Below are 24,991 nucleotides of genomic sequence, written 5' to 3' on the forward strand. Positions count from 1 at the left end.
TCCAAAAGTTTATCTCAGAGCATCGTGATTTTTTGTTACCACCTACGCTGTCGCTTTCGGAAGAATACTCGGAGGAATGCCTTTAGGAACTCTCCGAGGAATTACATGATGAACTTCTTGAGCAATTTGCGAAGGAACTAGGGGAAAAGGTGGTAAAATGAACACGTTAAGGATCTGCGTTGAATTCAATCATAAAACGAGAATAACTTGCTAGTTTAACCACTTAAACCAACAATTTAACTCATATTCTTATTGCACTGAACATTGTTTTTGCTGATAAACATCGTTTTACATAGTTTTTCTTTGAAATAAAAAACATCGAAATTTCGTATGTTCAAAAATAGTGCGGGTAAAATGAACACTGCTTGGTGGTAAAATGAACATCGCTTCTAAAACCCTCTTATAACATTTAATTTTCATTTTTTCAACTCCAGCGCCGCTAATATAACCAATTAAGATTACAAGAGCGTTTTGAAAAATCTGGTATATCTTTTGAAAAGCTCTTAATTATCAAAATAATAAAAAGAAGAAAAAAAGTTTTGGAATATCATCTACTTTGAAATTAAACTTAGATATTCAAAGTTTTATCTTGATTATTTGATATGGTTTGTTTCTTGAACTTCTGCTTCACAATTGCACAACTTTTATCATAAATTTGTATAAGTTTGATACAAGTGTTCATTTTACCTGCATACATGCCATGTTTTAAATAGCTCTTCCTATAATGATGCAAACCCAAAAATTTACTATTCACCCCTGCAACATCTTTGTGAAGGTTGTCCTATTTGCCGCCGTAGTTTTAAACAATTTTATGATGAATTTATTAGGAATTAAAGCTTACGGAAAAATGGTTGAAAATTACATCAGACCCAATTTTCACGGCTTCGTTTGATATTTTGGATATTAATAGCTATTCGCTCGGTCTCAAAACCAAAATATTAGCTCAGGTACCTTATGTTATTTGGAAGAAAACTTGTGCATGGTTAACATACACCTAATTAGTGTTTTAGTCTCAAAATAGCCAACTGTTCATTTTACCACCCCTGTTCATTTTACCTGCTTTTCCCCTACCAGATGAATTCTCGGAAGAACTTCTAGAGGAATGCCTTTAGGAACTTTCCGAAGATAATTCTGATGAACTTCCGAAGGAATTACCGGAGGAACTTTTGGAGGAAGTTCTGGAAGAACTTCCCGAGCATCTTCTGGAGAAGCTTCGAAGGAATTCAAAGAGGAACGCCGCCACGCCACCGCCGCTGGCTAATAATGATGTATTACGCCGACTTTTGGAATTGGCCACTTTTACGGATGTTCCGGATTTAATGAAGGACTTTTTATTATTGATAAGAAAATTATTTTGAGATTTTAGTGGAATGTCTTTACTTGTCATAAGACGAGTTTGTACAATTCTATTTAATTCCACTTTCACCAAATGATTGTACCTTTGACAGATACGTACTTCGACCCCAATAGTAAGGCCGTCTTTGGTGTCCTGTACTTGACTCGACTTTTATTATTGTCATTGCATATTGCGGAGGGTTTTCACTATTGATTGCATACATAATTCACACATATAAATGAAAGCGAATATTAGCAAAGCAGTTAGATGAACTTTCAGTATTGACCATTTTCACTGATATTCCTGATCTCCCGGAGGACCGTTTAGTGGACATTCAGACGTCACAGAAAAATCCCACTATTGATTGCACAATTACTTTCCCCCTATGAATGGTTTCGAAAAAAATGTGGAGTTCTGGAATTAACTTCTGGGATTAATAATTTTAGCGGATGTATCAAATTTCCGGAGAACTGTTTTGTAATCATTGGCGATGAAAGAGGACTTTTGCTGTCGATTGCAGACGTAACATGCCGTAAACAATGTTTTCTAGAAAATCGATTGTGATTACCTTTCGGTTTACTATTGACTCCACATATAACACACCGTTACCGTGAATTTAAACAAAAATGCAAAGCTCTGGGATCAAATTTTAGGATTAACCTATTCGGATGTTTCGGGTTTCCTGAGACCGTATTGTAGACATTTCGGGTCACTAAAGACTTTCACTATTGATAATCAGTTAGCTGATATATACAGTTTCGAAAATTTGTTTTGAGAGAACTTTGGGAATTGGCCACTATTACGGAAGTTTCTGATTTCCCGGAGGGCCGTTTGTGGTCATCCCAAGTAACACCGAAAACATCATTATTAACTAAGATCTAATAATGATGTTGAATAAAGGTCGGGAAAATGAAATACAAAACATGTTATGTTTAAGGAAAGCTATGATAAGGTTTTTGTAAAACATACAGCAATTTGATCAGAGAAGAAGTTTCATACTACATTCTCACAACTTGCTGATAACATGTCAATTTTTGGCATTTGTTTGGCTTTTTGAGATGTTTCGTTTTACATTCTCTTTACATTATCACGCCTATCTAGAGAGTAGGAGGTTGAGGGTTCGAGTCCCTCCAAGACACGTGGATTCTTTTTCGCAAATTTCATATCAATTGGTCCAGAGTGCGTGTTGGCTCTTGTTTCGGACGGCCGTACGATCGCGCGATTTGCCGAAATTTTGAGATTTGCATTGCGCGGCCGGTAGTAAAGTTAATTAGTTCAGTGCGTGTTGGCTCTTGTTTCGGACGGTCGAACGATCGCGCGATTTGCCGAAATTTTGTGATTTGCATTCCGCGGTCGGTAGTAAAGTTAATTAGATCAGTGCGTGTTGGCTCTTGTTTCGGACGGCCGTATGATCGCGCGATTTGCCGAAATTTTGTGTTTTGCATTGCGCGGCCGGTAGTAAAGTTAATTAGTTCAGTGCGTGTTGGGTCTTGTTTCTAGTAAGCGGATCGACCGGTTGTCAAAGTTTAGTTTTGCTTTGTGCGGAAGGCAAAACGATCGGCCGGTCGCCGTAATTTTGCTCTGATTTGCGCGGGTGAGTAAATGAATCAGAAAGTAAAAGTTTGTTTCTTGTCCGGTCGTGTTTCTCCAGTCAGCGGATCGACCGGTCGTCAAAGTTTAGTTTGGCTTTGTGCGGGTGAGTAAATAAATCAGAAAGTGAAAGTTTGTTTCTTATCCGGTCGTGTTTCTTCAGTAAGCGGATCGGCCGGTCGTCGAAGTTAAGTTTTGCTTTGTGCGGAAGGCAAAACGATCGGCCGATCGTCGTAATTTTGTTCTGGTTTGCGCGGGTGAGTGAATAAATCAGAAAGTGAAAGTTTCAGACAGCGAGAGTGTTATTTCCCATCCCATAGATCGCATCACTTACCAAAGTGAATCCAGATAAATTATCCTTTGTAACTAAAACGATATCCTATCCCAAGACAATCGTGGAGATGCAGAGGTGTTCTCGGTCTCTAGTAGCAACGAGAGTCGGACTAACAATCCTTCCCTTCCTATATGACCGTAAGGACGTGGCCGGCGCCGTTATTGACTTTAGATATTTGAGCTCCCGAAACGTGTACATTGAGAATGGGTAGCTAGTCCCAAGCCCCATTTATTGTGTTCTCTGTACAATTTCGCAAGTTCTAGTCAATCACGGAGTAGCAACTACGAATTGTGCGGTCATAATGCTCATGCTCATGCTCATGCTCAATTTCATATCAATTGGTCCATTTCGAAACATGTGCTGTGCATATGCACAGCCAAGATATTTAACAAAAAAATGGTTTTCGTACGGCCGAGTTGCCGAATAATATGCAATTAATTGTAACATAAAATAGACATGTTCGGAAGAAAGATTTTACGAACAATGTTATAACATGTTCGTTTTTTGACATTTGTTTCTTCAGAATATATACCGCAATGACAGAAGTTTAACGTAATTTCAACATCTTTTAAGATCAATGTTATAAACGTTCTTCATCGACCCTGTTGTTATCGACAACTCGCCATATTGTTTTTCTTTTGCAGATTCGAGAATTTGTTTACATATCAATTTCAAAATTATGCTTTGGCATATTTTTCTTCAATCAATGGCGCATGAATTTAGGAAAAGTAAAATGAAAAATTAGCCAATGAAACATAACCGCATATAATGTTTCGTCCGAGACTTCGAAACAAATTTGATTTATTTATTCAGTTTCTATATGTTTATTAATATTATTAAAATGGTGTTAATCATTTCATGCATGCTTGTTTTCATAAGTTTTTTGTATAAAATTTATTTGTTTGGACGTGTTGGTCAGCATTTTTGTTTTGGTATTCAATTTGACAGAACCATGTTGAAAGACGGTTACTGAAAACATCCTTAGGGTCTGTCACATTTGGAGAATTAAACTGAAATTAAACTTAAAAGTGACATTTCAATAATTATCTCATAACCCTGCTCGCAGAGCAAGATTACTTTTGACAGATATCGAATCATTTTGCATCGATGTCTTATTAGAATTGCTGGGTAGCACCAGCCATTCTTATGACCGGGTGATTTTTAAATTTTCTTACTGTCACTTTTGAGTTTAATTATCCAAATGAGGTCTGTCTGTCTGTCTCATTTGGAGAATTAAATTTAAAAGTGACAGTTCGAAAATTAAAAAAAATCACCCCGTTATAAGAATAGCTGGTGCTACCCAGATTCGATATCTGTCAAAAGTAATCTTGCTCTGCGAGCAGGGTTATTCGATAATTATTGAAATGTCACTTTTAAGTTTAATTTCAGTTTAATTATCCAATTGAGACAGACCCTTAGTATTTAAGTTTAGTCTTGTGAATGTGCAATCAAAAACAAGGTTGCAAATGGAAGTTGTTGAAAATATCGATAATTTTAATCAAAGCAATTTTTCATACCAAAACGTAACATACTATATGTTCGAAAGATGTATTTTTTACACTCATACAACAAACCGTGTTACTTGGGATCTCAGAACAATTTATTGCGCACACAATTCGCCCGTCTGGATGGTTACGAATAAAATAGCAATGCAGATCTTTCAGAGGTCCGTTTCGGGAGCTTTTTGGGGTCACGAAAGACTTTCAGTATTGATTGCATCGGTAATTCGTCAGGATGGATGATTACGGAATAATGCGAATCTCTGAGATGAACTTTTGGAATTGGCCATTTTTACGGATCTTCCCGATTCTTCCAAATTTTTGGAATTGGCCACTTTTACGAAGGACCATTTCTGGGGCATTTGGAGGTCACAGAAGTCTTTCATTCTTGGTTGCACTTATATTTCGCCAGAATGGATGGTGCCGAAAAAATCGCGAAGCTCTCGAATGAACTTTTACGAATGTTTTGGAGGGCCATTTCGGGAGCATCTGGGGTCACCGAAGACTTTCACTATTGATTGCACTCACAAGCCGCCAAAATGAATGGTTACCAAAAAAATCGCGAAGCTCTGGGATAAACTTTTGGAATTTGCCATTTTACGGATGTTCCGGATCTTCCAGAGGGCTTGAGGGCTTGGGCCCGCTTAATGATTAAATTTGTCAAGAAATGGCTCATACAGTTGGAATCATCAGAGCATATATTTGCAAGCAATTTTATGTTTCATAGAACGAAACTAGAAATTAGGTGCCAAATTGAGAAGCTCAAACAGTACCTCTTTAGTACAGGTTCCCCGGGGACTAGAGAGGTCAATTTGGTCAACAGCTTTTGTATGATGCCTTCTGGCGATGCGATTGTTTCTCTCTCAATTCTGAGCTTTCTACGATCAACTGGAATCAATATCTTCAGGTGCCTTCTATCGATAGCAATGTTGTCTTGTTCTATGACAAACTGAGTGTACTTCGTCGCCGAAGTAATAATCACGGTATTAGCAGAAAGCCCTGGTGGAATGCTGAACTTCGTAACCAGCGAAACAAATTAAGAAAAGTGCGCAAAAGATACTTCGCTAACAAAACCGACGAGAACAGGAATGCACTGCGACTGGTGGAATCTTCTTATAACGAGCTTCTCGACTCTTGCTACCGTAGACACCTGGACAACTTGCAGTCGAATTTAAAGAACAACCCCTCCATGTTTTGGAAGTTTGTTAAATCTCAGAAGTCAACTAACCAAGTTCCGAAGACGGTGAATTATGGTAACGCTACTGCAACTACATCTGACGAGGCTGCGAACCGTTTTGCAGCATTCTTTCAAAGCGTATTCAATGCAACACCTTCGCCTCCAGGCCACGCAACAGGCTTCCGGAACGTCCCAGTCCATGAAATCCGTTTTCCACGCTTTCAGTTCTCCCATCGTGAAGTGCTAAAGGCTTTTTGTGACCTTGATATGTCCAAAGGTGCATGAGTGGGTGGCCTAATGCCCTATCTTCTGAAGAACTGTGCTAAATCTCCACTGCGACTCAATCAATCGACAAAAGACAATACGTTCCCGGAATTATGGAAAACTGCAAAAATGATCCCTGTTCACAAATCCGGAAGTAGGCGCAATGTTGAAAACTACCGCGGTATATCGATACTTTGTTGTCTTGGCAAACTCTTAGAATCTATGATCACCAAAGTCATATTATCAGCAACTAAACATGTACCTAATATCGGAACACCAGCATGGTTTCGTTCCACGTCGCTCTACTACGACCAACCTGTTAAGTTACTCTAACGTAATGTGACCAGACGCTGCATTTTTCAGCTTCATTTTACAAATTTATTACAATTCATAGAGCCTTACAAATATTTTTCCATTTTTTGGACCAAAATCTATGTGAAATGCACCTTTGGAGGATCCATTTTCAAACCAGTGACGCAATCCAAATACGCGTCTCGCGTTTCGCAGGACGCTTGCTGGTCACAATGGCGTAGACGCATGAATCACGACCCAAGCAACACAAGTCAAGTAAATCTGGTTACAACAACTTTATTGTAATACTTCACAATTGTGTAAATTTCCCCTAAGACGATAACAAATATTAATCATCAACTTTATTATGGCTGAATCTACTCTTACAGAAGTTACTGTGTTCTATGTTGTAATAATTGGGTAAGTATGGCCTGAGCTATGCTGAGATTCCCTGAATCAATGGCCTCAGGGTCGGCACGCTACTCGCGGGCAGGGAACTCTCGCAATCAAAATGTAGGGAAAACCACAGAGCTTCACAATGCGACACTTTATTTTCTCCACTCTTTCACTTTCTTAAGCCTACCTAACCTGCACATAACATATAGGTATCATTGCCGTAAAATGTGGTCCTTCAAGGATTTTGAAACGCTAGCGAACCTAGCGGTGGAAGTCAAGCTTTACTGAACAACGCGAATAAGACAGAGCAGCATCGCATGCTTTGCTGTCTCTTTCTTTCGCCTTGGATATACGGGAGTGCCGTTCGTCGATTGTTGATATACAAAGAGCCTACTTTGAAACTTGCAGTTTGTTCTATGATGCCTATCTGTTTTGTGTAACCTGTCTTCCTTGGGGCCCCTCTTCCTGGCAGTACTCCCCCACTTCACTTCTTCCTTTTTCAACTTCCGTCCTTCCTCGTCCTCTACCTAGCTCTCCTTCCGTCCTTCCTTGTCTTCAACCTTCGTTGCAAGGGCATTCACGCCGGCGACGGCGGCTTTTTTCTTCCTCGGTACGGAATCTTTACTTCCTTCGCCCTTCAACGGCCTACGTAGCGTCGGTGATTGACACTTTCTTCCTTCTTTTGCCGACGACTCGGCTCGCTGCGGCTTACCGGTGGTAACGCCGGGGTGGCTTGGGGATCTCCCTCGCTCCTTGCTACGCTGCCAATAAGATGGCCGATCGACTATCGGCGGAACAATGCCGAATCAGGCCGACAATGGAACCTGGGTACGATGGCGGTTCTCGATGGGGTTTTCAACCATAAAAACGGCGGGGTTCTGACGTCCTCTACGCCTGGTCTTCTTCCACAAACTCTCTCACTTCAACTTTTTCAAACTCGGTAACTTTCGCTAGCTTTCAATCTTTCATCCGTTCACTTCGAAATGCGTTTCCCGTATCCAAGTGTCATGACCTCCTTTTTCAGGTCAGTCACCACGCATCATTGCACACTAAGAAAATATGAAATTTACATACGACTGAATCTCAGTTGTACTTGAATATTTTGCGACGCGAACACAAATGAGATTTATATTTACGTATGCTTTGATGTACTCTCAACACCAAGTATTCAGTTTCGCAATGATGCTGATTTAGAATGTACAGGATGTAAATTTACACGAATTTGGTGGCGTGCCATCATAACATCGATTGATGCAGTAGGTATCGAACGTCAGTGGCGAAAACTTGTGGTTTGGTGACGGTGTGTTTCGGTATTTTGATTTCCGTGGCTATAAAAAAGTGATTTCCCCATGAAAACATAAACTAAACTAAATAAATCATAAGTGTTTATTTTATTTCGTGGCGAAAAGTAGAATTTATTCAGTTTTCTTAGCAGTTTACTGGCGGAATGCTGAAAAAAATGAAAATGAAAAAAATACCGTGTGATGGATTGCTTTTTTTCCTTGCATATGATTGTGTAAGCTTATCCATGCGATGTGATTAGTTTAAGTTCAAAAGAAATGTGATATTTGTTTTGTATACTGTAATAAATTTCATGTACTAACATAGATCCTGTGATGTAATGAAAAGGGAAGTTGTCAAGAGTTTAAGGAGGCTTTCCGTAGTGCGGACTGCGAAGGGAAGGCAAAGCTCTGATAAAACAATTTTTCAAAGTTCGCTCAAATCTTTGAGTCACCGCTGTTACGGCAACTAAGGCAGTAAACAATGATATGCGAATGCAAATCATTGGATGCTCAGCTACAGATCCAGGTAGGTTGTTATATTTTTCGGGTGAAAAAATGAAGACAACAACAAAAGTTTTATTTACTTTACACGTCATGATGTGAAAGTACAACAGCTTCAAAAGTTGACTTTTACGTCATGACGTGTATTTTTTTGGTTTCACACTGTCATGTAATTTTAAAAACAGACTTAAATGTATGTTATATGCGCCGCTCCTTTTATGTGCATGCAATCGAACTTAAAATTACACGAATTTTTCTAAGTGTGTGCATCACCCGATTACGCCATCCCTTCATGGCTGCTCGACGATGGTGCTTCTGGCCCTCTAACATTCCACGAATTTCTTGGCAACACTCATCACATAACATAACTAACACTTACAATGTGTAACTTGTATGCAGCTCGGGGAGCTGCATCAAGATTACAAAGAAGAACATATTGTGAACCGTATATAATATACGGCAGACTTCTGTTTGCTGGTCAGTTTGAATGTCGGTAGAAAGCATAACGAAAATAATATTGAACAGAGAATCAGATAGAGGCCGGTGTTATCATAGAATGTCACGAACACGCTGGCTATACGCAGGGGATCCAAGCCTGGGTACCCTAAACGTTCAGGGTAATTGGATGGAACATCGCCCAAGGCTGTGGATTATGGAGCTCTACAATAAGCCAGTTATAGCTGTATCGACGCTGTAGCCAACCAGGTATCCAGATGGGTAACAGCCAAATACAAAAGCATTGCTGATGATGTTAACACCGTCGTAAGCAAAACACACAACCGAATAAAAGTGTATTATAAACAAGACTAAACGCCCAGTAATTTGTTAAACTAACAACATTGGCCAATCAGTACGACGACCTGGGGCAGGACATGCGTGAAAACTCCAGAAGCCATAACAACTGCAATGTGCCCACCGTATAATCGTTCGGAGCCGAAACATGTGCTCCTTTCTGTACAAACAAACTGCTCCAACTAACCACCTTTGGCAGCCTCAATCAGGCTGTGAGCCACTGCTCTATGCTGACCAGCTGCTCCGTAGCCGTCGTCCTGTGCCAAAACAACCAAATCGGCACAAAAACCGAAAACCGAAACCGTATAATTGTGTGTGCAGTGTACTGCCCCTTTGCCCCACAGGGTTAAGATTGATGCAAATTAGGGCTCACTTTGTCTTGAAAATCGTCGGTTCGGTGCTGCGTCGTGTGCCTCGGACTTTGAGCGCACAGTAGCTTCTGGCACTACTGGGCTGTCGGTAGCCACAAAAACGCATTACGTGACTTGTTGGAAATCAGTGGTGCATATATGCAAATTTTCCCCGTTTTATGGGTAAAAAATTCCTCCAGCAGGCGATAATAACTGAGTACATAATAGCAAATTAAGACACTGTTAGCAACATGAAATTCGGGTTTGGGTTTAAGTTGACCACGGATAGCCTAGTTGGTATCGGAGGTGGCGGATTAGATTTACGGTAAGAGTTTTTCGCTACAAAAATAAGCATAAGCAACCCAAACCTTCAATGAAGGTGGTAGAAGAGTTCTAAATTAGAAGTTGGAAATGAAGTAATTGCCATAAGCAATAAGTTCGGTGATAGCCAGAATTCCCATTTAGAAGAATTACTCAGTAAGTAAGGAACTGCATTCAATACGCAAAACAACGTATTCAATAAATGTACTTGTTGTTTCGAATGTAGAGCTACTGCCCTGGTTCTTCATATTATAGTTTCCATCCCCATAAAGCAGAAGAAAGAAAGGCAAGTTGTGCTAATATATAAATTTATTATCCTCATTTTTAGGCAATACTTAGTGAAATTTTTAAGTTTTAGAAAGTTTTAAGCAATACTTAGTGAAAAGAATCGACAAAGTTGGTGCTGTATTCTTCTATTTAGCGACGATTTGTTTCAGTCAGACGTAAAATGTAACTCTTCCCTTAGATGATTTTCTTTGAACCTATATCCATCAACTTGTTGAATATCAAATTTAGAATGTTGCCATGCCGATGACACGCTCACATTTCGATGAAAAAACCTCCATGTCTTTGCTCGAAGCAATGTTTACACGTTACATTCCTCTTAATTTTCTCAGGAACGATCATTATCACTAAAATGAAGCCGCCCCCGAAAATTTCCCAGAAAACACGACCAACATGATTCACGTGTGCCATAAAACTAATTGCCCTTCATCAGAAGAAAAAAAACTGTTAGAAACACACATTGGGCAGTCAAATGCACACATTTCGTGAAACATCGCGGCGGCCGCGGTTGTCAAAAGTTGATAAGCAGAACGCTTCAATTTACAGCCCTAGTTGGAGGACAATATTTTCTGTGTCAACACGTTTCGTAAAAATGCATCCATCCAAGTGTTGGATCATCGTAAATAGAGCCCAAAACAACGAGTTCATTTCATTTCCTGGAACTTCGGGAGCAGTTTGCATTGTGGATTAGCTAATTTACACTTTTATTGTGACTCGGCTTGTTATGCTTGGTGCAGCTTATAAATAAATGCAATATGTATACTTATGTATAAGACCGTATTCAAACTGATAGCATTATGTCAGCTTCGAATAGTTTTTAATTTTTCTATTAGCATTTTGTTTGCTGATTGATAATGGATATTTTCGACCGATTAGATCTAATTTTAAATCGGCGTGCCATGGTAATTATTGCTCACTTAAAAAAGACCAAATCATAAATGTTGTAAAAGTGAAACACGTCATAATGCAACGAGCAGTACACTGCAGTCAGTATTTTGTTCATGGATTTCTTGGGCTAGACTCGATGATGACTAGTTAAGATTGAATATGTACATTGGCGTAACTAGGAGGGCTATAGCTCCTTCGTCTATTTTCTATATTTTGAGCTTCCTTTCAAAAATTCTCGAACATTTTATTACCTCATTAAGTTATCTTAGTGATAATATGATAAATACGGTCCAGCCACCTAAGGCAATTGCGGATCAATCACACTCATCCAAATTTATTCTCTTTTCTCAAGCACGTGCTTTCTGTGCCCATGATTGCTACAAGGACTCAAATTAATAGCGTATGGCTATTGCGTCTAAGTGTAGTAAATCTCGGCTTTGTCCCGCACACTCAAAGGACAATATGTGACGGATCGCCGTCAGGTTCCCACCGGTAGACAGAGGATATTTTTGATTTCGTAGAAAATGTTCCAAGGATTCCGACGGGAATGTTTCAAGGATTTCAATGAGAATCTTCTGGGGATCCTCCATCATCCAGGATTTCCGACGGAAATGTTTGGGGGATTCCAATGAGAATCATCTAGAGATTCCGAATGGAATCCTCCATGAATTCCGGCGGGAATGTTCCAGGTGTTCCAACGGAAATGTTCCAGAGATTCCGTTGGAAATCCTCCATGAAGTCAAAACGTGAATGTTTCAGGGATATAGAAGCAAATCGTAAAAGGATTCCAAAGCAATCTGTCGAGTGATCCTGAAGCAAATCGTTGGGAGGGACTTCGAAATAATCCTCCAGGGATTCCGAAAATAATCCTCCAACGATTTCGCAGGGAATCCTCCAGGGATTTTGAAGCAAATCGTTGAGGGATTTCGAAGCAAATCGTCAAACGATTCTGAAGTGAATCGTCGAGGGTGTCCGAACTAAATCTTCGGGAAACTCCGAAACAAACCGTCGATGTATTCCGAAGAAACTCGTCCAATGAATCCGAAGCATTACGTCCAAGGATTCCGGAGCAAATCGTCGAAGTATTCTGAATTCCGAAGCAAATCTCCGAACGATTCCGAAACAAATTTTCGAACGTTTCCGAAGGAATTCCGAAGCAAATCAACGAGAGATTCTGAAGCAAATTCTCCATGGATTATGAAGGGTATCTCCCACAGATTCTCAAGGGCATCCCTAAACAAAACCAAGAGGAGTCCATTGTGAATTCTTTTGGATTCCAGCTGGAATGCCTCGATGAATGACCATATGTCTTTGACATGCTGGCGAAATATCAGGATTGCTTCTATTGATATTTTGGTGGCTCTCCGTTGTTGATCATATCAAGCCTACTTTGATGCTTTCAAATCAATTGGATATTGCGTTTTCATAATAAACACCAAGTGAAATTTCACTGTTACTCAGAAATGAGAAACAAGCTCATTTGTCTTCCACTCATTTTATTATGATAGGGTGAATATGGGAGATAACACTTTTGTCTTCAAACTTTTTCAGTAATTCATTATGCTATATGAGCAACTTTCCCCACACTGGGACAGAGCCGCCTCGCAGCTTAGTGTTCATTAAGCACTTCCACAGTTATTAACTGCGAGGTTTCTAAGCCTAGTTAGTTACCATTTCTGCATTCGTATATCATGAGGCTAACACGATGATACTTTTATGCCAAACCGAAAATTGTCTAGACCGGCACCGGGAATCGAATCCAGCCACCCTCAGCATGGTCTTGCTTTGTAGCCGCGCATCTTACCGCACGGCTAAGGAGGGCCTGTTTATGCTACCATTGTCAATTGGATAATGGATCCATAAACAAACTTCCGGATTCTCTAATCCAGCGCGTATTTAGTTAAGAAATTATATAATTAGAACACTTTTCAATTGGTAAGATGAAAGATAAATAGATCCATTGTGAAACTATCTCACCAAATTTGTACACTTGCGTTGAAACTAGGGTGGTCTAACCGGTAGTACCGAAACCGGTAATACCGGTATTACCGGCCAATTTTGGGTACCGAAAATACCGGTATTAGAGACGGAAAATACCGGTATTTTCGGTATTGAAAGTTTTGCTGTCAGTTTAAAAAATCTGACTTTTTCTTCAATGAACATTGTTGATATCGTCCAGAATTTTCTCGCAATGTATGAAATTTTGAAAACGGTACGAGAAGTAGTTTTTCTCTTCCGTAGATCACCTATGGAAAACGTTTTTCTGCAAAAATATGTCCGTCCTGAATTCGGAAAAGAATTTGAATTAGTGGCTGATGCCAAGGCACGCTGAAATAATTCAAGCCTCGAACATGTTCAAGCTGTTGTGGAACTACTGCTCTGTGAGTTTTGCACTCTATATGAAGCCGACGTGGCGTTCCAATTTACGTTGGAACTATTATCAAATCAAGCCACAGATATTTCCGCCACTATTTCGATGCTTTTATATAATGAATCCAAGAGAAACGATGCAAATACGCCGATCTTTTTGCTTTTTTGAATAATTCTTCCGTAAAGCAATTAATCAGAAACGATTTTGGCATTTTCTTCAAGGCATCCAGAGCTACTTTGATTAACCATGCGTATGGGATCTTGAAGCGTCTAATCATTCCTGATGCGATCGTTGAAACTGAGACAACGATCATACCTGACGATCGGTACGAAGAAGATGCCTCTATGAATATTTTTCTGGTTTTAGAACAACTTGTGAAGAGACTGTAGCAAAGCAAAACACTTGCGTTGCTGGTGGCAAATACGTTGACGCCGTGATCCTTGCATACAATCCGTAAGGAATCTTCCTATTATGAATCGGAAGGGATTATGGGTAAGTATTGAACACTGATTTTCGAAGGTCTTGGAACCATTCGTCCTACTTCGGTTGAACCAGAGAGGGCATTCTCAGTAGTTGGCAACATTGCTAACAAAATCCAATGCGGATTGGGAGATGAGTCGCTCAGTATGTAATGTCTACTTAAGTTTCGCTTTGCCCAGCTCAACAAGCAATGATTTTAACATTTGAAGTTTGTCAACAAATATTGTTTTTCATCCAGAAGTCCAAATCAAAAGTTTTTCTTTTACTACCTGAAATTTTCACAAAAACCGGTATTCTACCGGTATTACCGGTATTGACTCCATCAAATACCGAAAACCGGTATTTGACAAAAATGGTCAATACCGACCACCCTAGTTGAAACTGTGCACGCTCCATCCGTGTTGCGCCTGCGAATCTTGAATTCAAATGCGACGCATTATGACGAACTGGATGGATGGTCTTCAGCAATAATTTAATTTTTCACTAAAACAGCATACCACGACTATTGAAAAACATAAAGCGTATACAAATTGGCATTCATTTTTAAATAGTTTCTAAGCATCAGCCAAAACGGTAAAAATGTAACAGCGAAAAAAATTTGCGCGCGGTCTACTAATAGCCTGTTTAGATTATGCTATTAAACATATCATAATTGGCGTTTCGTAATAAATTGGTTGTTTTTTACTTAATATTTCATACATTTCGAACTGTCATCATATAGCATCTCAAAAACATAAATCAAGTTGATAATTACGAATAAAAGACTAATTTTCTGGCTGGCTGCACGGAAAACTTAGGTTCTGTCAAGATAACTGTCACAAGCTTTGTTGTCAGTTTCAGTGTCAGTTTCTCACGTTTCGTATGTACAAAGTTTTGTGAAATTATTTTTCCAACTTTAACTTCATAATGGATAAATCCGATGCCGGTCCATCCTCGGGTCCATCTAAGCGCAACAAAGTGAAAAAACGCTGCTTCTGGTCGGCCGCGCAAATTGACCTGCTCTTTGAACTGTGGGCGGACAAGATTGGTGCTCTTCGTGGGACGCGTAAAAACAGCCATATTTTCGAAGAAATGCGGCAAAGTTTCAATGATCATGGCTATCATGTTTCGGCAACAGACATAAAGACAAGGATCCATAATATGACCGCACGTTATAGGTAATATGATTTTCTTTGAAATTTATTTATCTACACCATCTATACACTTGTTTCTATACGAATAGGAAAGAAAAGGCTGCAGTTGGACCATCGGGTGGATCGCCTTCGGAGTGGTCGCTATTCGACCGAGTGAATGGTATCCTCGGAAGTTTTCGGATACATAATGTCAACTCTGTGGTCGTCGACAGTATTATTGATGAAGGTAAAGTGAAAATATTGATTGCGAACTACTGCTGATGGTGAACAGAATTATTTATAAGTGCTATTCAGTTATGTTAAATGTGGATGATTTTAAAAGTGGTGAGAGTTTCCCATAAAAGTTCCTGCTGGTATAAATTTTACACCATAAGTTTGTTGAATCATTTGCCGATTCCGTATGGAGTTTGTTGCACTATCGCTTAAGTCAGTTTAACAGAAACGATCAGCCACACCAGTAGTCAGTCAGTGTAGATATAAACATTTGCGTTTAAATAGCCTTTTCAGCAAATCGTTCACAGTTTGCAAAAAAGAAAGAAAAAAACAATCTTTGAACAATTTTTCAACACTTTCTGTAGAATGCAAGCATTGAGCTTTTTGATCAAATACTCAATGCTGGAATTACAAGATGTGACGATAATGTTTCTCGGTCTACATGAACATTCACAAATTATTTTACGACTGTATGTAAATACCACTATTACGTCTTTGTGGCTTCAAATTTACACTGAAACTTGGCCGGCTTTTAACTTTATGTTTTTGAACAATTAGTAATAGCGAGATTAATAGGAGTGGTTTTATGTCACAAGTCATGAGTTTGTTATAAGCACTAAGAGGCACACAGGATGGGTCCAGGGGATCGAGAATCCAAAAATGTATACAAATAAATTGTATGACCTTTTGCAGAAACTATCAAACTTCACAGTATCAGTTCAAGGTGACCAATGAACCGGGAGATCCGGTAAAAAGCCGGGCATTGAATATCATCGGAAATATGCGAGCATTTTTATGAGCACCGATAAAATAAAAAAATCGGCGTTTACCTATTTGTATTTGTGATTCTCATGCGTTGTTTGACCGGGTTTCACAATTATTTTACGGATTACGCAACATTTATAGACACAAAAATGTGTCAACACTAGTAGAGCGTTGAAAATACTTATGCTGACGATATTTTCCTTCTGGACTTCTAAAGCGACTCCTAAGTGGTTTCTCTACTGCTGATAGATGATATGTTTATTCTGACGAATAAAACTACGGAATCCCGTGACAATGGAAACCCGTCATGTCCATGCTAATCCTAAAAACTCAGACGTACGATTTGCAACTCAGCTGTACCCAAACCAGATGTTCTAGGTTCTCCAAACTGTTCACATTTTTTTTTTCTAGATTGGTTATGCATCTCCAATTGAGATATAATCATTATCTAACATTCTACAGTATAAGAACTTGTTGAAATAGCTTTAATTTGCTGTAGTTTAACGAAAAGAGAGACGACCTAAAGAATTATATCTTCGCAGTGCATACAAAAAAAAATCATTGGTCTTATTAAGAAAACCATTGGTGAAATTAAAGATTCATTGGTTCTTTTTCGTACAGAGTTGCACATGTTCAGACCAACAGCTAACCAATTGTCGGTTTAAACCCTTTGTAGCAAAACCCTTTGCGATTAATAGTTAGAAATTTTCAGAATTACTGTCAAATCGAGAAAAGGACACTGTTAAAAATGAAAGTTAAATAATTTTGTTTTGAAAACAGTTTTAATTGAAAATAGTGGTTCCTGAAACACTGAATATGCTGGCTTATGTATCATTGTATGCTTCATGCAGGCCCTTCATAGCAGGCAATACCACCGGAAGTCGACAGAATCTGATACACGAATTTGCTCATCTCCTTCATGTGCTGTTGGTTGAAGAGGTTCTTATCCTTAGTCCTGATTATGCAGAAAAAACATACATACAGGTATGAGCAATAACATTTTACTAAGAAATACTACATTTACCATAAGTTAATCCGACGAATAGTCGAGACGCCGTCCTGGCGAGCTCCTAGCTGTTGTTATTCGATCTTCCATCTGATTCTGATTCGTGCATGTAAGAAACTCCTTCCATGGAATTTGCATCGACTATCATTGGTTCCTCCAATACACTAGTCGGGAAGATTCTGTCGATCCCTTCCTTCGAGAGCTCCGCTTATCGGTAGGCGGTAGCCGGTTTCAGTAGGCACTTGAATCGCGGGAAAATGGAGCACGATGAAAATGGAACTAAACCTTTGATTCCCACACTGACTTCGACACCAACTACTGCAAGACACCAATATTGAATAGTTCAATACCAAATTTTCAAAACAACTTATCTGGTTTTTGTAAACAAAGATTCAAACGTCGATTTGACGAATTTGATAGCATTTTCACGCAAACCAACACCATCATTACGAAGGTGAAGGCTTCTGCTACCTGTTGATGGTGTTGGTTTGCGTGGAAGTGCTATCAGATGGGTCAAACCGACGTTTGAATAGTCGTTTACAAAAGCAGATAAGTCGATTTGAGAATTTGGTATTGAGTTTTTGCTTGGATGTGAAAGAGCAAAACATTACGAACTATGGGCAGTTCAGGATATTATGGTTAAAATGTATACTGGTTAAAAGAAATACTTCATTGTGCAAATAGTAATGTTGGAGGCCTTGATAAGGCCTCTAAGTAATGTGGTCGATTTAATTAGATTTTTGGAAAATGTTTTAATCGCTCTTCAAGCAGTGATGACATAATTTTAAATTATATCAAGTGTCATCTAAATGCATAAAACTTTTCAATTAAACCTCTACCACAATCATAGTAATAAATTTTGGAATAAGCCATTTTATAGAAAGCTCGAATGACAGGAGACCTAACACTAATATTTACATTTTACAAGGAACATTTGCGAAAATGGAATGAAATGATGATGATGATGACGAATTGATAATGGTTTGCATGCAAATTTACCAAAACAAAGACCGAGCCGTCCACTCAAAATTTCGATCAGCTGATCGAATCTGTCTCGTAAAATGGCTTATATGGTATCATGTATGGTTCGCAAAGTTGAACAGCATAGTTTGCCAAAATATTAAAATTAAGATCATTCAGAAAATACGTGCTTCAAAACTTATTAGAATAAATATTTACAATAACCCATTTCACCCCCATTTGACACATCACATATGAATAAAACTAAGTAAATACTCTTTACTCAAATCGGTCTACTTACTGGTGCAAATGTGAATCTTCATTGTTATCCTTTATGACAACATTTTATTATTTTTTATTATTTTATTATTTTATTATTTTTATTATTTCATTTCGACGCTTTTTTTAATTACCAATGATGATTTTATTTTACAGACTTTTTCGTAGAATATCTTGAGGAAGATCCTGCGTTCCCGTACATTCAGCCGTCGTATACAGCAACGCAAGAGGTCACGGAAGTACAAGAGATCACAGAAACACAAGAGAGTATTTCTCCGCTAGTTTCCCTTCGCAGCCTGAGCGGGCTTGGTAGTCATATGGCTACTGCTTCTGCCTCATACGCAGGAGGTCGTGGGATCAAGTTCCATTCTCCTACTTTGTATCTTTCTCTTTATTTCTCATGTTCTAGCAATCGCTAGAACTGGAAATGGACTTCCATACCGTTTCCATTACTATTCCTATACCTTCAACTTGAGTATTCTAACAGTAATCTGCTAGAATTGGAAATGAACTATAGAGCTCGTTTCCTACATCCAATTAGAAATTCCATCAGTTACCTTCTCCTATCTATCACATTGGCAGCTCGTTAACCAAGACGGACCTCTGCCTCTCCAACCTAACCCAAAAATTCCAACAAATTCCGCATGAACTCGTGGCAAGTGCAGAGGTATATTCGGCTTGCAGTGGGCGAGTGATTGCATCATCATTTCCTCCCCCTTCCCTACATTGACTTGCATTCTAACGTGACAGGCGCCAGTATGACCTAACAAATGAGATCACCAGTACTTGTACATTGAAGATGTGTGCTAGTCCCAAGCAAACATCTGTTGGTTCCTGTGCAAGAACAGCTGATCTGGTCATAATGGAGTAGCAACTTCTGAAACGCAGTCAATCAAGCTCAAGCTCAAGCTCAAGCTAGTTTCCCCTTCGCAGCCTGAGCGCCCGCCTTCAAAATTATGAAGAAATAAAAGTCTGCATGCTGATTTGATGGATGAATTTAAGAGAACTAATGCTCGCATAGAATTTGAACTCGATCGTTTGAGAAATGCTGACGAAGACGTATTACAGATGGAACGCGAAAGGAATGAAATACTTGAAGATATGGCTGACAATTCAAAAGAACTGAATGGGGCATTAATTCATTTTCTGTCGAAGTAAAACTATAGTTTTTTGATAAAATTTTAAATGAAACGAATTCTCAGTATTATTTTCGAACCTGGTGTTTATCCCTTCGAATTCGTATTTCGGCTATAACAAAAGAAAGTAATGCCTTAATTAAAGGAATGAAAGTAGTTATACTTGTCAGGTTTTTTTTATATTCAAAAGCTATTAATATTTCATAAAACTTGCTCATCATGTTCACGCAATGGTTCCTGAGTATCGATGTTAGATTTCAGTGCTGCGAAAGAAATATAAATAGCATTAAACATTTTGAATACCAGATGTTAACTTAAAATAAAATTATTTTATGGATCTGAATAATATAAGAGAAATATTAGAAAGCATTTATGTATAAATGTGCTCAGAATAAAAGAGGAACAATCTTATGTTCTAATACAATTAAATAATGATAAATAATAAAAAAAACCCTGATTAAACCACCTAGCGGTGATGATGCCTTTCTCGCTCGTTCAAAAGGGTTGACAAACATATTTTTCACATTTGTTTATGGCAGCCTTACTTTGTACCGTTAAATGCACAAAAACGATCCAGAAAAATGAATGTTCACATCTGAATGTTCCATCTGAATGTTCCATAAAACGCTACCTTAAATCCAAAAAATAGCTCAGGCGTATCCATAAAGATTAATTTTAAGATCCATAACTAAACATAACTAAGCTAAAAAATAAACCAAATAATTGGAAAATAAGTATGTACCTTTAAACATGATCAAGAAAAACAATATCATTCCTGCTATTTTCCCATCATCCATTTGGAAAATGATCCATAGAAAACTACATTTTGATCCATAAAAATACAATTTTGCGCAATTTTTATCGTGATTATGATCCAATCCAAAACTTCGTAATATGATCCATAGTTTTGGATATATGATTCATAATGTTGATCATTTGACAAACTTTCGAGTGTTTCTTGTTTTGAAGTCAGAATCCAGCTTAGGCTTCTGGCACCCATCAATAAGTTAGCCTTTTTAAAATTATTGTTTTGAATAGTATGATTCTTCATATAGATAAGAATTCATTTTTTACTGATAGCAGTTCAGTTTTTGTCATTGACATTCAACCACTTTTAACTAAGATTTACGAATTTGATCCGACCTAATAAAATTTGAAGGGAATTCTACTATGGTTGCTTTTCTTCATATGGAGAGCATTTCGGAGTGATTAACGGAAGGTTTTATTAAAATTGATTCATATTAATTTGTTTTTGTATATATTATAATGAACTGATCTAAAATTATTTATCAGATCAGACAGGTAAACTATCACTGTACAAAATCTGATAGATTACTCGTGACAGAGCTGGTGTTACCGAAATCAGCATACTTGGGCCAATAATGTCTAATACTTTATATCATACTGATTGCATACCTGATATTATTCTATCAGGAAATCAAAAATCGTTGATTGCCTTGAGTAATTTGTTATGGAATATAGCAAGGATGTTTTCGATCATTTAGTAATATAGGTTTGATAATTTAGTAGTTTGTCAATAACTCATTCCAGAGGATAAATGTCGAAAAATATTCGCACCAGAAGTCCACCATAAAACACGTTTTGCCTTTCTCATGTAATGAGTAATCGACAAACTAAATGATCGAACTTAGATTACTACATGATCCAAAACATGCTTGGATTGTAGAAAAGTTTGGATACATTTTCCATTGACTTGCCAAAAAGAAAATTTTTCTTCAAATCCTATCGAATCTCAGCTTCTCCCACATAATCCGAGTGCTAATTGAAATCTTCAAACAGATGTGTTGTCACTATGAATGGGGTTCCAATTGGTCTAGCGAAGTCCAAGATTTGGGACTTAAGTATAGCATGAATTAATTAACAATCAAAAACCACACCGAAGGTATGCAAGCGAAAAAGTACGAATATAGTAAGTATTTATAGAAAATCAAAACCATTTACTAAAATAAATTGTTTTATTTACAAACTAATTGTTAGACCAGCCATGTTTTACATATACTGTGCCAATATGAATTATTTGCTGCAACGCCAGGCAAAATGCATTATAGTGGATTCAAAATAAATGTTGAAATTGATTCTGAAGTTGCTTCCCTGCACACCAAAACATTATGAATATTAGGTGACATATTTGAATGAATTGACACAAAAGCACATGACGTAAACTCAATCGTATATGTTTTTCAACGTCAGATGATTTAAATATGCCACGGAACCTAAAAACATAGCACCAGGTGCGTTGCCGCACGAATGCACAAGCAGCCGATGATAAGTGCAAATTGCATATAACCTGTTATACTTCGATCACCACTCATCCAAGAAGTAAAGATAGCTGAGGGGTAACGTTCTAGCCTCTCACTCAGAGAATCTGTGTTCGACGCTCGTTCGATTCTCATTTTTTTTCAAAAACATATTTATAAACAATTTTTATTTTCTATAACTCAATACCACATTTTTAACATCGTTAACATTAAAACATCGATTCGTCAAATCTGAGAGGCGAGAGCACTCCCACGCAATCCAACACCACCAACAGGTAGCCGAAGTATTTAGGTAGCCGAAGTATAACATATATATGTTAGACTACATATCTACACATGTCTTTTAATCGAAATAATTAGACTTTCATGTTGCCGATCTAAAAGAAAATTAATTTTCAAACCCGAAAAATCTAACTATTTTCGGCTAAAATGTGTTTTAACATTTTAACAATCATTTTAAAATTGACGCCCTTCACCCTTGCCGGGGTGATGGGCCAATGGGGCGTGTTGGTGATGCTTCCTTCTGCAATATTCATCCAACGGCAAGCGACTGAAGCGAATGCAGTGACGTTTTATTTTAGTATTAGCATTTATTTTAGTATTACAAAAAAAATCCCGGGATATAGAACAAAAAATGTTTCCAGTTGGCAAACATTCGAGTGCTTCCCAGTTTGAAGTCAGAATCCAGCTTAGGCTTCTGTCACCCAATCAATAAGCTAGCCTTTTAATTATTGTTTTGAATAGTATGATTCTTCATATTGGTAAGAATTCATTTTTTGCTGATAGCAGCTTCGTTTTTGTCATTGACATTCAACCACTTTTCAACTAAAATTAACGAATTAGATCCGACCTTATAAAATCTGAAGATAATTCAACTATGATTGCTTTTTTTCATATGGAGAGCATTTCACAGTGATGGTACGAAGGTTGAATTAGAACTAATTAATTTTAATTTGCTTTTGTATCCAAAATCCAAAAGATCCAAAATTATTTATCAGTTCACTCCATACAGGTAAACTATCCATGTACACAATCTGATAGATTACTCGTGACAGAGCTGGTGTTACCTAAATCAGCATACTTGGGCCAATAATGTGTAATACTTTATATCATACTGATTGCATACCTAATATTATACTTAATTAATTTATTAATTATCAAACCTGTACATTTAGTAGTTTGTCAATAACTCATTCCAAAAGTTGAATTTCAAACGAGATGTCCACCATTTCTAGTGCGAAGGTTTATACAACTCTGCCTTATTGTTGTTTCTTTTGCACTAATAACAAAATGATAGCGCTAGTTGCAGTAACTTATACTGACTAATAAAAACTAATAAAAAAAATTGTTATCATTCAGTATAAGTTATTACAAACTAGTGCTTTAAATCGATTATTAGTTAAATTAAAACAACAAACTGTAGGACAGAGCTGTCGAAAAATTTTCGCACCAGAAATCCACCATAAAACACGTTTTGAAATTTAACCTCCGGATGAGTCATCGACAAACTAAATGATTGAACTTAGATTACTACATGATCCAAAACATGCTTGGATTGTAGAAAAGTTTGGATACATTTTCCGTTGACTTGCAAGAATGGAATATTTTCTCCGAATCTTTCCGAAACTCAGCTTCTCCCACATAATCCGAGTGATATTTGAAAACTTCAAACATATATGTTATCACTATGAATGGGGTTCCAATTAATTGGTCTAGCGAAGTCCAAGATTTAGGACTTATGTATAGCATGAATTAATTAACTATCAAAACCACACAGAAGATATGCAAGCGAATAGGTCGGAATATAGTAAGTTAATATTTGTAGAAAATCAATACCATTTACTAAAATAAATTGCTTTATTTACAAACTAATTGTTAGAAAAGCCATGTTCTACATATACTGTGCCAATATAGATTATTTGCTGTAACGCCAGGAAGACTGCATTACAGAGGATTCAAATTAAACGTTGAAATTGATGTTGCTTCCCTGCACATCAAAACACCATGAATAATAGGTGACATATCTGAATGAATTGACACAAAAGCGCACATAACGTAGACTCAATCGTATATGTTTTTCAACGTCAGATGATTTAAATATGCCGCGGAACCTAAACACAGCATCCGGTGCGTTGCCACACGAATGCACAAGCAGACGATGATCAGTGCAAATTGCGTATAAGCTGTTATACTTCGATCACCGCTCTTTCAAGAAGTAAAGCTAGTAGAGGAATATCGTTCTAGGCTCTCACTCAGAGAGTCTATGTTCGACGCTCGTTCGATTCTCTTTTTTTTTCGAAAACATATTTATAAACAATTTTTCTTTTCTATAACTCAATACCAAATTTTTAAAACGAATTCTCTGCGTTAAAGATTAAAACATCGATTTGTCAAATCTGAGAGCCGAGAGCACTCCCACGCAATCCAACACCAGCAACAGATAGCCGAAATCTTCACCTATATGTTAGGCTACATATTTACACATGTTTTTAATCGGAATAATTAGACTTTCATGTTGCCAATCTAAAAGTAAATTAAATTTCGAACCCGAAAAATCTGGCTATTTTCGGCTAAAATGTGTTTTAACGTTTTAACAATTATTTTAAAATTGACGCCTTATATCCCTTACCGGGTGAAATAAAAAAGCATCACCCGCCCACCATTTTGTTTACTCGCTTCCGTCAGGGCCAAAGCGGTGTGTTGGTGATGCTTCCTTCTGCGATATTCATCCGACGGCAAGCGACTGAAGTGAATGCAGTGCCGTTCGCTCCCGCCGAAATGTGCTTGCATAGCGTCCTCACGTACACCAGCTGTGCTCCCATACGCTGATTGAACGCCACAAAAATAGCTGCCACGTGAGAAGTTCACTCGTATATAGGGTATGCGAGCGCATGATAGCAAAATAATAGAAAAAATGGGCCTGATTACGTTTAGTAAAGAGAAACGTTATTAATTATTGAACAGTTTTCTCTTCGTTAAAAGTTATCCAAATAAACACTTATATGGCGATCATGCCCTCAGTGAAGACAATGGGTTCTTAATAATATTGTCCATCATTGCAT

At 37.9% G+C, this 24,991-nt stretch overlaps 1 protein-coding gene across 1 annotated transcript; it reads left to right on the forward strand.

Annotated features, from left to right (window-relative positions):
* The first annotated feature begins 14,970 nt into the window (after positions 1-14,970).
* LOC134209795 (uncharacterized) lies at positions 14,971-15,552 on the forward strand. Its single transcript, XM_062685825.1, has 2 exons — positions 14,971-15,315; positions 15,381-15,552. Exons 1-2 carry the CDS (start codon positions 15,065-15,067, stop codon positions 15,550-15,552), a joined length of 423 nt encoding a protein of 140 aa, XP_062541809.1. The 5' UTR covers positions 14,971-15,064.
* Positions 15,553-24,991: the final 9,439 nt, after the last annotated feature.

This window comes from Armigeres subalbatus, chromosome 2 (assembly GCF_024139115.2).
Source record: "Armigeres subalbatus isolate Guangzhou_Male chromosome 2, GZ_Asu_2, whole genome shotgun sequence".
NCBI lineage: Eukaryota > Metazoa > Arthropoda > Insecta > Diptera > Culicidae > Armigeres > Armigeres subalbatus.

What these genes read in the sequence shown, in the direction of transcription:
- LOC134209795 (XM_062685825.1), top strand. Translation starts at nt 15,065, where the DNA reads ATGGATAAATCCGATGCCGGTCCATCCTCGGGTCCATCTAAGCGCAAC. An exon ending in AATATGACCGCACGTTATAG is followed by an intron (nt 15,316 to 15,380) that starts GTAATATGATTT and finishes CTATACGAATAG; the next exon opens with GAAAGAAAAGGCTGCAGTTG.